This window comes from Phacochoerus africanus, chromosome 5 (assembly GCF_016906955.1).
Source record: "Phacochoerus africanus isolate WHEZ1 chromosome 5, ROS_Pafr_v1, whole genome shotgun sequence".
In the NCBI taxonomy this organism is placed as follows: Eukaryota; Metazoa; Chordata; class Mammalia; order Artiodactyla; family Suidae; genus Phacochoerus; species Phacochoerus africanus.
In genome coordinates, this window is record NC_062548.1 from 39,993,137 (window position 1) to 40,011,264 (window position 18,128).

At 46.3% G+C, this 18,128-nt stretch overlaps 1 protein-coding gene across 17 annotated transcripts in view; it reads right to left on the reverse strand.

Annotated features, from left to right (window-relative positions):
- The window catches only part of RBFOX1 (RNA binding fox-1 homolog 1), a 1,607,565-nt gene that overhangs the window by 66,853 nt on the left and 1,522,584 nt on the right, over positions 1-18,128 (reverse strand). For all 17 annotated transcript variants that reach the window (XM_047780546.1, XM_047780555.1, XM_047780550.1 and 14 more), the window contains one exon: positions 1,928-2,060. In XM_047780546.1, the coding sequence (XP_047636502.1) occupies positions 1,928-2,060 (133 nt within the window). The remainder of the gene's footprint in view (positions 1-1,927; positions 2,061-18,128) is intronic.

Here is an 18,128-nt window from a genome sequence, read left to right on the forward strand (position 1 = left end):
TATTCTGAGATTTTTTAGAAATCGTGCGTGTGAGGATAAGCGATATAATTTTACATTTTTCTGTTCCATATAGCAGTGAGATACTAAAGATACCTAGACCAAAAAGCTACAATTACCATCTAAGGTAAGGTAATGATTTTCAGACAAACCAATGTGATACAAATGTGCAATTTTGCATTTATAGCTTATGAATCTTGCTCTAGTAATTACATGAGCCTAGAGGGTACCTTCTTTTTTTTTTTTTTTTTTTCCTTCATAACTCATTATGTGGCCTGAGGAATAACAAATCATTGTTTCTGCCTTTCTGGATCTATAAAATGGGCTCAATACTGTGGGCTGGAGATAATGATTGTACTATCAATGGGTCCTTACAACATCAGATAGATAAGACTTGAGACATGCATTATTTTGGAGGGTCAGGAGAATTTAGGGCTAATTCATCCTTGGTTCATTATTATCCACCACCTTTTCAGTTAAAGTAAAAAAAAAAATCTTTTTGCAGTAGTATTGTGCATTAAGAAGCTCCAAATTGATCCACCTCTAAGGACAATACAAGACATGCTGGATATTGTCTTGTTTCTCTGCTTTTATTTTCTTTTCCTGATGATTCCATCAGGTTTCATTTCTTAATATTCTTAACTCTGTTTCATTGCATTTGTGTTTAAAACACTTCAAATGCTCTATGTTGGAATGAGTGAGATGTGAATAAATAATGAACACAGAGTGCTTCCTTTTGTCCTCTGCATAATAGAGGTGCTTTAGGCTGATTCGGGTTTTCTAAAACATGCATACGCCACAGAGCTATAGACAATGCAGTTAACCCTTTTCACACAGTCCTGGATATCTTTCTACGGACCAGAAAAGCTGGTCACTGGCTAGAGAAGCCTCATGCCAGACTGCTGGGCATGGCTGGGTTTTCCTTAGAGGAGTACTATTGGCATTTGGGGGTCCCATAATTCTCTGCTGGGGTGGGGGATGGAGGGCCGTCCTGTGTATTGTAGGATTTTTTAGCTGCATCTTTGACCTTCGTCCACCAGATACCCCTACCCCTCCCCACTCCAGCCATGACAACCAAAAATGTCTCCAGGCATCCCCCAAATCCTGTGAAGACCACCACCGAAGAGACTTCCCTCTCTGAGGGGGCCAGAATGTTCTAGGCTTCCTGACAGGAAGGCAGAAAATGGAGCATTTCACGATCGCAGCCCATCACACCAGTACCACTTTTTTTTTTTTTTTTTGAGCATTCACCACATTCCTTGATGTTCACTTGACAATAACAATGTCCATGCACAGAAAGACCAAAACTGGCCCTGGGACCAAATCAACCTGCATTTTCCTTGAGGAGGGAAAAGGAAGGCAAAGGCCATTTTGGAAAACTCAACTAGAGGAGTCTTAATTCCAATTTCATTGAACTTCAAGCATTTGGGCTGGACTCCACGCCTAATTTTCTCAGCCAAAGGTTCACACACCTTGAAGCACAAGATGTCTTTGGTGGAGGGAAGGGGGTGCAAGACCACCGCAGGGATTTTTACGTTTGCAAACCTCCCGTCCCCCCACAGAGGGTTTCAAGGGGCAACTGTGATCCAACCTCCTTAATCAGCAGATGTTTGCAATCATCAGAGAGGCGTCTTGGGCTGTAACCATTTCTCTGTTCTCCAGCATTCAGTCTCAAAGAGAATTTACATAACAACATGTGACATGTAGAATGCTTAAAGGCACCAACCATGACAAGACAAATTACGATCATTTTTCAAGACTCTTTGCAAGGTGCTGCACTGCAAGCGCGCGGGCTGCATGCTGGGCGGTTCCGGTGGGGTGGTCAAGGCCGACATGCGCTCGCTTGTTCGCACGCGGGGGTTTTGGGGGGCGGAGGGGGGGCGGTGATGCGATGCTGGAGGCCTGCCCGGTGCGGGGCTGCCTCACTTACCCGCCATAGGCCGGGATCGGGGGCGGGGGCGCTGCGGCCCGGAAGGTGTTGTACACGGTGCGGCCACGGCCTCGCAGGTGCGCGCCTCGGTAGGCGGCCGCGGCGGTGGCGGCTGGATACGGGAAGCCGGGCACTGCGGACAAGAGGAGAGAGCAGAGTGCAGGCTTTTAGACCACAGTTGGCTTTGAGGGGCCCCACCACCCACCCAGGACCCTTCCCCTGCAGGCCGAGGCTGGACACCCGCCTCGCTTCCTGCCCGGAGTCAGGCTTCTAAAAGTTGGCAGGAGGGAGGAGACCAAGGTCGGCTTCGAGAGAGACGGGGCTGCTACTGCCTGCGGTCCCTCCAAGGTCAATGCCAAACTTTCACAAAGAATTCTTCCTAACAGGGGAAAAGCTCACTGCACAGCCTTAAATTTTTTAAAAGGTCCATTGCAAGATGTCTGCGTAGTGTATTCTCAGCTCTACCATCCATCTATCTACATGCATACGTATACACATGTATCTTGTCCATAATAGGTATACGGATGGGCACACAATATGTGTATTTTCTTTTTCTTTTTTTTTGTCTTTTTAGGGCCGCACTCATGGAACGTGGAGGTTCCCAGGCTAGAGGTCATACTGGAGCTGTAGCCGCTGGCCTACATCACAGTCGCAACAATGCCAGATATGAGCCACAGCTACACCACAGCTCCCCTCAACACCGGATCCTTAACCTGCTGAGCAAGTCCAGGGATCGAACCTGCATCCTCATGGATTCGTTAACTGCTGAGCCACAACGTAACTCCATGTGCCTGTGTTTTGCATACATGTGTAAGTATGTATTCATGTGTGAGTGAATATGTATATATATGTACATTGTGTGCATACACAATATACACGGGTGTTTGTGTATGTATATACATATATGTTTGCATGTGTGTGAATATGTATATATATACATGCATATGTATATAATTATATATACAAATACATATATATTCCCATGTGTTTGTGATCATCTCTGGGGCTGAACTTCACAAGTACATCTTAGTACTTTTCCCCATCCTATTTTAATTGTTCCCCATATTTTTCTTTACCTACCTATATTGCTTGTTAAATTTTTTTCACTGAAATATAACGTTCCTACAGACAAGTGTATGTATCCTAAGCGTTCAGACCCCTCCTGCTCCAAGGAACAAATTATTACGCACGTCTCATCAGCCCCCGAACCATTTATCCAGTTTATGAAATCATTTCTACAACCGCCATGATTACAGAAGTCTGGCAACTCGGCTCTTAGAGAGAGGGTTGCTTCCCCTGGAGAAAACTTCTCTGAGCAGAACGAGGCGAGGAATCAAGTGGGAAAGGAAACCTGATGCTTGAGACCCCTGATAATGAATAGGATTCCTCTGCCTGAGCTGTCCTTCCTCCTAGAACGTCTGCAAATCCTAACGCATAGGAGTCCAGGAAGCCTTCAGAAAACCACTCTTTCTGTTCTTGGCACCTCAGTGCTCTCCCCATGCTGCTCATGCCTGTCCCATCCCACTAACTAGTGGGCACGGGTGCCCACAATGAATGCCACGGAGAGGGCCCTTTTTATGGAAAATATATCCGGGAAACTGCTGTCCCAGGAGATCTGTATTAAAGGCTCAGAAAGCCTTTCAGTGAGGGAAATGCATTAACACCACTGACTTCCTTTGTCCAGGAACCCTCATTGGCAGAACACCCAGCCTCTCCCGGAGAAGGAAGAGAGTCAGTCATTCATTTCACTGACCTTTTCTGTTCATCGGCCAGCTCCCTGAGACCTCCCACCATACTCATCTTTGCATCTTCCCATGCCCCTGCCCAAGTCAGCAGAAGCCCCCTGATTTTATCCACAGTAGGTTCTAAATACTGGACATGGTAGGGGCTCGATGGCTTAGATACACAAACAAGCAAATGAAGCCATGGGCTGTGGTCCAGCCAAAGGACAGACTATCCAGGGAAGCTTGTCTCTCTGTTCCGGCCTCTCCTCTCATCCTATTTACCTGACAGGAGCTCTGAGAATTTCCAGAGAGAGGGAAACAGGTGATACCAGATAGGAAGGATTTCCTTCCCCCACAGCCCTGCCTCCCCTGGGATTCCAGACTGTGTGGTTAATGACACACAAGGCTGGGAAAGACACAGTTTCCCATGGCAAGAAACAAATCATGGACATGGAGAACAGACTTGTGGCCAAGGGAGAAGGGGAGGGATTGAGAGAGACTGGGAGTTTGGGGTTAGTAGATGCAAACGATTGCATTTGGGGTGGATAGGCCCTGAGATCCTGCTGTATAGAACAGGGAACTGTATCTAGTCACTTGTGATGGAACAGGATGGAGGATATATAAGAAAAAAAAATATATATATATATGACTGGGTCACTTTGCCATAGATCAGAAATTAACAGAACATTAGAAATCAACTGTAATAGAAAAAATAAAAATCTTAAAAAAAAAAAAAGAAGAAGAAAACAGACATGTAAAGACTCTGAAAGGCCTCACAGCCAAGGAGGCTCTTTTCAATAGTTAACACAGGCAGGGAGTTCCCGTTGCGGCTCAGTGGAAATGAATCCTACTAGGAACCATGAGGTAGTGGGCTTGATCCCTGGCCTTGCTTAGTGGGTTAAGGATCTGGCGTTGCTGTGAGCTGTGGTGTAGGTCACAGACGCAGCTTGGATCTGGCGTTGCTGTGGCTGTGGCATAAGCTGTTGGCTACAGCTTCGATTAGACTCCTAGCCTGGGAACCTCCATAAACCACAGGTATGGCCCTAAAAGACCAAAACAAACAAACAAACAAAAAGTTAACACAGGGTATTGCATTACCTATTACCTTAAAGTTGCCTCCATCCTACCCCCAAACTTCCGAGAGGGGCTTCCCCTCTCCCCTGCCATCATGTTCAAGAGTAGACGGCTCCCACCCCGACCCCATCAATTCCCATTACTCCCAGAGGCCTCGGACATAGTTGGTTTGCAGCGGCATGTGGGTGACAGGAGGCAGGGAGAGAAAGGCAGTGGGGTTTCTCACAGGAGCCGTGCCCAATTCTGTATCCCCTCACGTAATCGCAGGGAGAACTACAAGGGTCAGAATAACCTTGACCTCAAAGCGAAGGCACACGGCCTATCATCTGAAACCCTCTGCATGTTCTTCAATGGTCAACAGCCAGCCCTTTTCGTGGATTCTGCCATACCCTTCTCTCACAGTGCTGCTAAAATGCTAGGATGTAGAACCCAGCCAGAATGATGTTTCCTTTCTATTTGGGTCTAAGAAGACAAGACTGGTTATTTTTTTTCTTTCTTTTTAAAATTGCACCTGTGGCATATGGACGTGCCCAGGCTAGGGATCTCATCAGAGCTGCAGCTGCTGGCCTACACCGCAGCAACACCGGATCCGAGCCACATCTGCAAACTACACCACAGCCTGTGGCAACGCTGGATCCTTAACCCACGGAGCAAGGCCATGGATACTGGTAGAGTTCTTAACCTTCTGAGCCACAAGGGGAGCTCCCCATACAAGTTATTTTTAACCTTAAAAAAAACTGTGCTTAAAGACAAATCAGACAGCTGTACTTCACCCTCAGCTTGCCGGCCCTCTGGCCGGCGTTTCTTGAAATTGCAAAGAGGTGTCAGCCTTCAAGGGGAAAGCTGGAAAACCCTATTACCTCAAATACCCAGGAGTCACAAGAGAGAAGCTGCTGGCTTCAGGACTGGGGAGAAAAGGAGCAAGCATGCCTTAGACGCCAGTGCTCTCTTGCCACAGTTCAAATATTAAGTTTTCAGAGGAACACCCTGGATTTTGAAATAAAGAAAATGAAAAATCCACAATCTGGCAGAGCAGCTGGCTGCCTGTGTGAGGAAAGGCAATAATTATGCTGACCCATTCATTATCGCTGGCTGCGGTGGAGAGTGAGCCAGACAAGATCCCTCTCAGCGACAAGCAGGTTTTACAATCATTCTTGGAGGATTTAGATGTTGAGATAGAACATGAAACAGAAGCTCGGCAGGAGAGCAGGGGGAACGAAAGCTGCCAAAAGGGTGGAGCCAGGATTCTGCTTGGCACCCCCTTTGCTGCAGGGGCAAACTGGCCTTTGGGATGCAGGGGAAGAGGTGTGCAGGTCTTAATATGAGGCGTTCTGGGCTCCTCCAAGCAGGGCACATGAGAGGGAGTCTTATTTTGTTAAAGGAACATGAAAGGACCGAGCATCAACTCCTTGGGAGGCCAAGGGCCTTGGGTAAGATAAGGAAGTTCCACTGTAACAGAGGCTGTAACAGAGGCTGCTCCCTCCTTTCCTTCCATTTAATTTCTAACCTTCTGAAGAAGGCTACCATGAGCTGGGCTGACCCTTCCCGAACAGCAACCATGTAGCCTACATCACAGACATGCAGAAAAAGGACTTGCCACTGCTAAAATGCAAGCTGCAGGAGGGCAGCACTCTCCGTCTGCCCTGCTCTGTGATTTAGAGGACTGTCCGGCACGACACACGTCTGGTCCCTAACACCCTGCCTTGGATACCCTCTGATGCTAAACCAATGTTCTACTCCTTTCTGGGACAGTTGAGGCCCTTCCTCTACCTCTTCCACCTTCCACCACCCTGTCCTTTATGCATAGCATCCTGCCCAAGATTTGCAGATAGTGTACAAATGACACAACAATTTCAATCATGATCTTTATAAAAGCAACGGCCACGCCCGCACTTAGAAGGTGCTGCGCTGGCCTAGAAATAGCAACCAGACTCAGAGGATGTGTGGCTCTGATAAGAAGGGAGTGATTTGGATAAATGCACTGCACCTGGAATTAGCTCGAACCCTCAATTCATTTAAATTCAGGTTTACGGCCGCACGGTGTCAGGGTTTGGAGATTGGTTTCCTGTTCTGGGGAAAAGCAAAGAGCTCAGACTTCCCCCCCCAGACAGGTGATACCCATCTGGTCTGTAAAGGCATTTGGTCATGTTCCTTTCTTCCTAGAGCCCCACACAGCACTCCCTAGCAAGCCAGCAACGCTCAGTCGCGGAATGCAATAAGTGTGTGCAACAAGGAACAACGGAAAATAGCATCCTTATAATCTCTAACTCGTCTGATTTATAGCTGGGGCTGCTGTGTTTCTCCCCATCTCCATTAGAGGATTGTTTTCCCCCATGGCTGGTTTAGGGCAGTGTGGTTCTCTTTTCTTACTGCTAAGACAAATGGTCAATTTTGCGAGCAAAAAACCCACAACTGTTTATCAAGCTTTCTTTAGATTCACGTGGGATGGTAGGAACTGATTTTTTTTTTTTTCTTGCCTACCAAGTGGGCTGGCTTACAGATGTTGGGACCTGGCTAGGCACATATTTGAATCAAACACTTGGGGACAGAGGATTCAGATTAAACAAAACCAAAATGGCTTTGTCCTTGAACCATGAAGAAAGAAGACATCTCAATTACGTGCTGACATTGTAGCAGGACATAGATCTCTCGTTGAGTGAAAGTTGTGTCACCTATCAATACCCGAGTTTGGGAGTTTTGATCCAGTCAGTGGGCAATAAATGATTAATAGACCCAATGCAAAACGTCAAGTGGAAACTCAGTGTCCTCTCCATTTCTGGGACGGAGTAAATCAATGCTAATAAAAGTCATCCACCTGTCACCTGGCCCAATGTTTGTAAATGCCTCTTTGTTAATTAAAGAACAATGTTCAAAAGAAAAGACACCAAATTATAGGCGCTTCTGAACCTCAACGCTGGAGTTCGATTTTTTTTCTAGTTGAACTTCAAGTTAATAAGCATGTAAACAGACCATCAATGGGCAACAATGGGAAGTATTCAGGCTGCTTTGTGGATACCAAATAAATCCTTAGTTCTTGGCATGACAGAGACAAGGGAGGGGAGAGAAAAAAACCATAGGTTCATTATACTGGAAAGGTTCCCTCTTAAACCAGATCCAGCATGAATCAAAGTGAAAAATCTGGTATCACTGCAACGAAAATTGGATTTAGCTCATAAGCTAAAAATGAGTTTCTCTCAAAGAAAACAGGGCAGGAGCTTCTGCAGCAAATACCAATTGCACATGCTGTTGACACATCAACATGCCCGATCTACCCATTCCCAACCTTCAGCTAGATTGATGCCCAGAGCCAAGGGCTGGGGGGGGGGGTAGGTTGGCAGAGTAACCGTCTCAGTTCTTGGGAATAAGGGACTCAATGAAATGGAAACTTTAGGGATGTAACAAGAAGCATGCTGTGAGGTGCTCAAGTATGGAGGCAAATCCACAGGTTTAAACGGAAGATGTGTGGGTGTATCAACCAGGCAAATGGGCCATTTACCAAAGTGTCAACTGCTGATTGCCTGTCTCCCCCTCAAAGACAAAGCCCCCCCTGCCTCCCACCTCCTATGAGCTCCACGTTCAATGTAGTTACGGTGACGAATGTGTGCCCCTTCCCAACCACCAGCCCCTCCATCTCTTTACGGATGCGGTGCTTACCTTCAAAATAAACACAAATGAGATCATCCTGGCAGCCTGGAAATCCCAAGAGAAGCAACACAAAACCAGTGGAAAATACTTGAGGGTTATAAACTGCATATTAAAGTTTTAGAGCTCTGGGAAAGCTGGAAGAGTAGCAGATGCAAAACCCAACAGGGGGGCAGATTCTGCATCAGAGCCATAAAAATATACAACTGCTTTAACGGGCAATTATTCTTTGCATTTGTGCGCCGGCTTGAATTTGCATGAGGGTGCCAGCTGCCCTGAAAAGGTGTGACTTTGGAATGGGTGGGGGTGGGGTGGGGAGGGCTGTCTCTCCTTGTCCCATCTTCACTCACTCTCCTTTGCTTCCTAAATGCCACCTTTCCCCTCCTCTTGAAATGCTTTTAAGACAGAGAGGTTCATGTTCGTATGGGGTTGGGCTGTTCCGTGGGTAATTTATGGTGGGAAATATTCACTTTACACATTTCTGGGGGTGCGGACGCGGTTTCAACAGCAGGTTCACGGTTCTGCAGGATGCCCCTTGAGGGAACTCCTGTTCCATGTGCTGGACCATAAATTAAGAAGTGGCATAATAGGTAACATACCGAGGCGAAATAAACAGCCAGCTATAGCTCAATTTCACAGGCAGAACGCTGGGTGATAAACATCCCAATGTCCAAAACCCCGAAAAACAAATACTTGATTTTTTTTTTCCAAATGGCAAAAATGTTTGTGCATGTTTAAGACAAATCTCCGAGAAAGGTAGATCAAATCGGTTTATAACACAGGATATATACACAACTGGGTCACTGTCTTTAAATGACATTAAGTGGAACACTTAATTTGATGGAGCATATTTAGTTGTAGGTCAAAACAAACATGGAAAGGCTTTCAGTTTTGTTAAAATTCAGTAATTTCAAGGTTTGGGGGTAATAAGAGAATGCTCCGTCCCTGCAGTGATTTACAAAAAAGACCAAAACGGCCACTTAATTTGTTGGACACTCTGGTTCTCATATGCACATCTATTTATCCCCCAAACACACATTTGGGATCGGCTCTTGTTTCATTTAAAAATGCGCGTGGATATTAAATACTGCTGTTTAGAAGTGAATAAATCTACATTTTGGACAAACAGTTCCTTATAGGACATCCTCATTTGAAATGCATTGAATAGGAAAACAAAAAATTTCTAATTAATGTACAAGTCTAATCACCATTCTCCACATGGAAGAGTAATTTTTCACTGTTCATTTGCTCGGTTTAATCTCAAAACTGACATAACAGAAATGCAATGTCCTATAAATCTCCACTCATTTGTTTCTTTAATATTCATATTCCATTGAACTGCAGCTGCTTGTTGCTGCAGCCTATTACAACTTGCAAAAGTGTCGATAAAAATATTATGAAAGGCAAGATGTGTTTCTTCCTGGCTGCACGTGCCATTTATTTGGGGAAAGACAATAAATGGCTCATGGATTGTCCCCCCCGGCCTGCTGCTTGGTGGGTGATTAGTGATTAATTACCTGGCAGCAAATTGACATGGCACGAGGAAATTGACACAGCCCTGATTAATTAACTTTTTATGGGCGGTAGTTACTCACAAAACATTTCGCACCATAATTGAATCTCTTTCCATAACGTCATGGTACAAAAGTTTTAGTCCAATCCGAATTAGCCTGAAGTTTCTAGGCTGTTGCAGTGTGGGTGTGACGAGGGTGCGTTGTCAAAGGCACTGGCAAGAACGTGAAGACAGCTGCACGTTTTTTGAAAGGAAAAAAGATGGTGACACCGTGACAGCCTGGTTGCCCAAGGCAAATGTTTTAACCTAAATCTTGACTGGATGAGGCTAAAATGCCTCATGTTCCTTCGGCCTCTTCAGGTGGCTGCTATTTCTCAGTTCTGAAGGTTCTCACTTTTGTCCAGTCTCTAAAGGTTGAGTGGATTCCCTCATTCAACTCTTGGTACCATCGATGAAAAAATGCTGCCTGGCACATCAGTCAACAAAGCATGTGTGCAGCCACCAAGCCATCACATGACAGCCTCCCTGACAGTGAGGGCTGAGGGAGCTCAGGAAGGAAGCAAAGAATACCTGCCCCGTAGCAGCCATCAAACTGCAGCCACTCCCAACAGTGCACCGTGAAGAAACTCAGGATGTGAAAACATAGGATGCTGGCCCCAAAGAGCAGAGGTGCATGTCAAAGGAAGGATTTCAGTGAGCCCAGGCTCTTGCATCGTTCCCTAAACCGAAAAGCACTCAATTCCTTAACTCAAGCTATCTGATGTTCTTTAATTAGCACTCGTCTTTTGATACCCCAACTACCTGAACTTTGTTGCAAAAACTCCTGTATTTTCTGGCTCCCCTTCTTGCTTCTTCGGAGCAGTCTCTCGGAGTTCCCTGAGATGCTGCATCCCCGGCATAAGTCCTCAGTGTGGTGCGCCAAATAAAACATGATTCTCAACTTTTAGGTTGTACATTTTTTTTTTCCCCAGTCAGCAGGTTCGACATTCCCTCCTCCTCAAAGGCGTTCCCTCCCAATGTCCCCCACATCTCCTGACGCCACCACCATCCCTCTCAAACCACTCCTCTCTTTCCTTTTCACCTGCCACCTCACTCCATCACCTCATTCAGTTGCAACTTTGTTATCTAGCTCCCTCCCGGGGTGTCCTGAGGACTTTATATTTTGGTCCATAATTTGGACTGCCGGGCTCCTGGTGACCATGGAAATGTTTATGGATGATATTGTCTGATCGACTCAGAATGCCACAGCAGTTCTGCTACAGAGGAAAACCGAGCAACGGGTTCTTGACCTTGGGAGAGTTACTAGGGCGTTGCTTGTGAAGGATGCCTATTTTAAGAGGAACCGGTTGAGTGAGGACGTAAGTGAGAAGGGATGTTGGACCTCACTGGTCGCAAAGTCCAGGTAGTGATCACGGAAGTAACCCAAGTGAAATCGTGGTTATGGTTGCAGAATGCCATCCTCTAGTTCTCCATGATCAGACGGAGGAGATCCCACTGGAACAGCTACTATTCACTCACCCTTGCTAAGCGCCAGGCCCACAGATTAACTCCTCCCCAAACCACAGGACCCAGGTGTTATTGCTTTCTCTTTCCTGCTCGGAAACTCTCCAGTGATCTGAAACCAGACAGCCTGATGCTAAACCCTGTCATCTTCTCTATGACAAGAGGCAGACAGAACAAAGCCATCCCATGTCAGTTCTGGGCAAAAGCTTCCTACTTCTGAAACCGAGCAGAGCCTTGTGAGGCTCCTGGGCACGAAAACCTTTCTGGGTCCCCCGTTTCTTGTTTTTAGGACATGAACCTCATTCAGTCTCCGTGACCTTCCCTGAGTTCGAAGGGGCAGGTGCAGACAGGTGCTGACCAGAGAGGGGAAGGGATGCAGAGACAAGGGACGAACCATCAAGCAACAACTGTACCACCTCGGGGCAGGACCCTGGTTCCCTCGAAAGGGAAGCCCATGATAATATAGGCATCTCATATGATGAAGAGAAAAGTTAGATTCCTTATGCTTCTTTTCGAAATGAATACTATAACACTGAACAGCTTAGAGTGCTTGCTTGTCCTTCTCCCTGGCTTAATGGCCCCCTAAACACAGTCACCCGTAAACTAAAGATCAGGCACCTGAGCACAATTGCCTGTGGGTTAAAGATGATTAGCACAGGAGGTTTTTCAGGAACTTTCCTAGTTTGTTCTCATCTCTGATCCATATGCCCTTTTCACAAGTTCTGTTATTCCAGGCAATAACTCAGAAGACCCCCGGCATGATCATGCCAAGATCTCCTGACGCCAGCTTTGGTGACTAAGATGCCCCCTAAGACAACCCTGATTCGAATCCAGAATCCTGTTTTTCTCCTTTTTGCTATAAAACTCCCCACAGTTCTTCCCAATGGAAGGCACGTTCGTGTGCTGTGGCCTCCTGGCAAAGCAACAGAAGCTATCTTTTCCTCCTTCACCCAAAACCCTGTCTCCAGGTTTCCATTCAGCACCAGTGGGCAGAGGCCAAGTTTCGGCAACACTTCCTCTCTCCCTGTGCTCTGCAGAGGCTCTCAATTTTTACGTGCTTCCTACTGCCTGGATAAGCTGCTACCTCTCCTCCCTGTATCCATACCCAACCAAGAGAACCAGCCCCGATTCATCATGCACTGAGTTAAATTGCCGGGGAATCTATTGACAAGCCTCCCCGAGACCTTGTTGGAGGCCACGGGGAGGATGGAGTGGAGGGAGAGGTGCCATTTCTTCCATTCTCTATTTGTGTTCTGAGATTTCTAGACACCTGGAAGGGCTTGGTGCCTTTGCTGCTAGTTGGACACAGACCACAGGAGTCACTCCTGATTTATGCTCCCCATAAGGGTCCAAGGCAAGTTTTTTCCTTCTCCACTGGGGTTCATCTCCACTTCTGGATGTGAGCTGGCCTCAGGGGGTTGGTACACAATCCAAACATGTCAGGGAAATGGACTCTCCCAGCAACCAGGACCTGGGTTACGCTAGTCTGGGGTTCTAGACACAAACCAAGTTACTGTCAAAATCACGAGCTCCTTAGGACTAAACACAACTCAAAATTTTCTCCAAGAATTGGAAGAACTGAATAAGAAACTTTCAGCATATTTTCAGGGTGTTGCACCTTCTTCTCTATACAACCCATCAATTAAAACTGCCATCATAAAGCCCTTTACTCATAACTTGGTTAGAAATAGTCTCTTCCTTGGAAAGAAAAGAAATGAGTCATGCAGGTAAAAAAAAAAAAAAAAAAAAGATAAAAACATGACTAAATGCAGTGCAGACACAGGAACATACTCTCAAGGTAGGCATGTGTCCTAATTTAACAAATTCAAAAAGCCACAACAACACCTCCCCACACCATGTTCACAAACGTGAATATTCTTTCATCACTCAGGCCTCTGGGTCTTTGAATGAGTCAGCAGCCTGGGTTTTGATTTAACTGCCACGTGAATCCTGCTTACCTCCTGAAGGTAGCAGCTGTCCCTTTTCTCCCAGGTTACAAAGGGTTGAATGAATCCAACATGCCAACATGCACATGGGGATCTGAATGGACAGCGATAGGCTTTTATGGTGCAAAAGACCTATCTGTGATCTGTCTACTTACAGGTTACCCCCAGGGTGGGATTTCTGTAACATTTCATTCAGCCAAACCGCGAATGAATCTCCATCTTGGACTGTTTAACTTGGCAGGACCTTGGAAAGGATTTGCAAAGGTGCTTTCTGCCCTTTGAAGGAATGCTCCAGACAAAGCCCTGAGATGCTAAGATCTATTTTAATTCGGACAAAGCGATTGACCATCATCTAGCCCTGTGACCAAACCTGTACCTGTGTCAGTGTAGCTCTTTTCTGGCAGCCATGGAGAACAAACAAACAAAAAAAGTCTAATAATTTATATAAATAATTACTTTATGGAGTGCATACACATCATAAAGTTTCAATTGTTAAATCATTCATGATCTAGCTAACAACTGGCTGAAACAGCAAGCTTGGTGAATTGCCTCTCCAGGTAGGAGGCAGGGCAAGTAAAATAAATGAGCTTCCATGTGCTGGGCTGCATTTCCCATGGTTCTCTAGGGCTGCTGCAGGGCTCCTGAACAGGAGACCCTTGGAGGAGGTTGCCCGTGGCTCTGGGAATAGGGACAGGATACAAAGGCGTCATTCATTTCACTTCCAGCCATCGCTGTGGGTACAGCTAGTGGGTTCCTATGGAAGCCCACCTGATTTTGAAAGCCAGCTTCCAGACTTGACAACTGAGTCCTGATCCTTTGTGCCACATCCCAAGCAAACCAGAAGGACAGGTGCCATCTGGACCCAGGGATCACCTGCCCGATAGCCAAACTGGAGCCCCTCTCCCAACCCCCACCTGGAAGAGACTGAAGGAGGACCGTTCAGAAACGGTCCAGGTGTCCAGGCACCAGACTAACATATACCTTCCAAAGCAGCGTTTTGGGTGAACTGTCAAAAGGTCCAGGGGGAAGATGGTTTCGAAGAAAGAAGAGCCGTGTGTTTGAGGAGCTACGCAATGTCTCCAGCAGCCTGAAAGGCTTTTTACACAAGGATCTCATTGAATGCTCACAGGTAAGAGAAGACTTCATGGCAAAGAGACATGCCAAGGTCATACGGCTGGTGTACCAGGACAATTTAGACCTAGCTCTGCCTGGATCCAGCTCTTCTCATACAAATACCTTATTACTCCAGAATAATTTTGCAAAACCCATACTGGGGACTAAGATTTGCCAGCAAAAAAAAAAAAAAAAAAAAAAAATGACCTTTGGAAATGTTTCTGAGATCCTTGTAGCAATCCTTGACCAAGCATCCTTGGACACTGTGCCCACAGAGGCGGCTCTTGTACATTATTTGTTTGTTTTTTACATAAAAAGCAGGAGCCTACAGGGCATGCAAACCAAACCCTAGGAGACTGATCTGAACTGTGTGGTGTGTTATCTGGTCCTGAAAACAGCATTTTGTTAACACTCGGGAGCCTTCCAGTAGCAATAACACAGCTCTTGCCACATCCGTACTTGTACATGAAAGGGATGAAATGAAAACTTTTCCATGTGGCGCATGCACACGGGGGTATACGCAACGACTGACCAACAGGGACCCAGTGCAGAGCACAGAGAACTCTGCCAGGATTCTGTGATCATCTATGTGGGAAAAGCATTGGAAAGAAATCTTGAGGATTAAGACGGTGGAGGAGAAGGACTGGGGCTCACCTTCTCTCATAAAAGCAATGAAATTACAACCAACTGCTGAACAACCTTCAACCAAATAGACTGCAGACTATCCCCATCCCCGTCCCCTGAAAAAAGATGTCCTACTCCAGAAGGCAAAGGGGAGGCCACATCAAGATGGTAGGAGGGGCTATTATGTGACACAAGCAACCCCATACCCGCCCGGTGGAGGGGTGGCCCTCAGATTGGAAAGTAACTGTACCACAGAGACTCACCTACAGGAGTGAGAGTTCTGAGCCCCATGAGAGGTTCCCATGCCTGGGGAACTGGCCTTGGGAGGAGGAGCCCCTGAGGCATTTGGGGTTGAGGGCCAGCGGGGCTTGTGTGCAGGAGCTCCACGGGACTGGGGTCTACGGGACTGGGGAACATGAAGACTCCACACCTGAAAGGCGCACACAGGCTTTCCTGTGCACTGGGTCCCAGGGCAAAGCAGAGACTCCATAGGAATCTGGGTCAGACCTACCTGTGGTTCTTGGAGGAGCTCCTGGGGGGAGACTGAGGCTTGTTGTGGGGGGAAGGAACTGGAGACAAAGGTCTCGGGAATTAGCAGACGCCTCGAGAGGTGGCCATTTTGGAAAAATCTGGCCCCACCCACCCGGGCAGAGAAGCTCCAGGCCTAACAACAAACCAGGTGGGAACACAGCCCCGCCCATCAGCAAACAGGTGGCCTCGTAAGACCCTCCAGGAACGCAGCTGCCTCCAATCTCATCCAGAGACAAAGCCCCAGGGGGCAGGCCCCAGTCCCTCCCATCAGGAACCCTGCAGCAAGCCTCCCCGACCCCCGCCAGCCACCTTCACCTTCGGCCACCAGCAGGGCAGACTTAGAAGTAAGAGAGGCTACCGTCCGATTATCTGAAAAGAGGAGACCACACCAAATATCCATACAAAATGAAAAGGCAGAGAATTATGACGCAGATAAGGGAACCAGAAGAAAACCCAGAAAACCACCAACTTCTGTGAAAAAGATGTTAAACCCATGTTGGTAAAGATGATTCAAGATCTTGGAAATTAACTGGAGGCAAAGACGGATAAATTACAAGAAACAGTGAGCACAGACTCTGGAAGAGAAGGGATGTGTGTTCACACACAGAAATGATTTATCACAACCTTGTAAATCAACTATACTTCAATAAAACGTAAAACAATACATAACGATTTGTTGTTTAAAAAAAGAAAACGCTTCCATGAAGGAATGAAAGCAGGATTTAAGAAAACAGTGTTTTTGGAGCTTTTAGGGAAGCCAGTGTTTAAATGACGGTCTTTAAGGGAACTATGTCAGGCTCCTTTTCCTCCAGTGGGAGGTAAGCTTAGTTTCCCTCCCTGCATCTTTGCCCTGTGCAAGGGGACCTGCTTTTGAAGTGACTTAAGGCAAAAGGAGGAGAGGGCCACCTCTAGGGTTGGACATGTTTCTGTGCAAGAAGCACCAAGAACCCCCTCCCCAGTGCTTGCTTATGAGAGTCATTGCAAGTTCTTACTCCCCTCCAAAGCTGCTCCTCCCTCCTCTGCGGACATGAAGAGGCCTTGTCTCCATTTACAAGGCCAGATTCCCTAAACACCCACACCTGCACCACTGCATCAAGCTGCCCCCTTTCTATTCCAGGAATCAAACAGGATTTCTCTTGGGCCCCTGCAAATTTCATGTTTAAAGCTCTGAACCCAGAAAGATGTTTTTCCATTTTTAATCCACATTAGAGAAGGACTAATATCATATGCTATCCCTTCTGTGTGGAATCTAAAAAAGAGTGATACAAATGAACTTAGGTATAAAACAGAAATAGCCTCACAGACATGGAAAACGAGCTTATGGTTCCCAAAGGGGAAAGGGGGGGGATAAATGAGGAGTTTGGGATTCACATATACATACTACTATATATGAAATAAACAAGGACCTCCTGTATAGCACAGGGAACTACGGTCCCTATCTTGTAATAACCTATAATGGGAAAGAATCTGAAAAAGAATATATAAGTATACATGATATATACTTAAAAATAAGAACATTTTTCCATGAACGAATGAAAACATGATTTAAGAAAACAGTGTTTTTGGCGTTCTTAGGGAAGCCAGTGTTTAAATGATGGTGTTTAAATAATCCTCATGAGAAAATGATGAAATAGCCATGACTATTATGCCCCCTTTTCCCATGAGAAATTTTAGGCTTCAAGGGATTGAAGAATTCAGCCACACTCATTCAGCTGGATCAACTCGGAACCCAGACTAGCTGCATCTTGAGCCTTCCATCATTAAGTGTATATATGTATACATAAATATTCTTTTCCAGATTCTTTATGAAATATATATATAACTAAACATATGTATATAACATATATAATGAAATCACTTTGCTATGCACCTGAAATATTATAATCAATGAAAACAATAATCAAATTAAAAATCAGACATCTCGATAAAAAAAATGAAAAATAAATAAAAATAAATCCACATTAGTTGGAAAAAGTAAATGAAGTGCAGATGAGTGCTTTAAAAAACCCAAATTCTTAGAATAAAGCTTTTCACCCCGCTGAAGAATCCTCTCTGGCCTGGGCCCGAGGTTGGGGGGGCGGGGCCAGGGGACGGGGCGGGGACAGGAAGGCGTCTAGGAATTCACCGTGGGAGCTGCACCAGGCCGTGTGTGGATCCACTCAAGAAAATGTGGGCAGGAAGTTCCCGCCATGGCTCAGGGGTTAACGAGCCTGACTAGCATCCATGAGGACGAGGGTTCGATCCCTGGCCCCACTCAGTGGGTTAAGGATCAGGCATTGCCCTGAGCTGTGATGTAGGTCGCAGGTGCAGCTCGGATCCCGCCTTGCTGTGGCTGTGGTGTAGATCAGTGGCTACAGCTCCAATTCGACCCCTCGCCTGGGAACCTCCATATGCCACGGGTGCAGCCCTAAAAAAAGGACAAAAAGACAAAGAAAATGTGGGCATTATAAAGTAGCTTCTGCCAACGCTATCCCAGGACTTGGGGGTCCCCCCAGAACGACTGCCTCGCTGCCGTTCAGAAACATCTCATC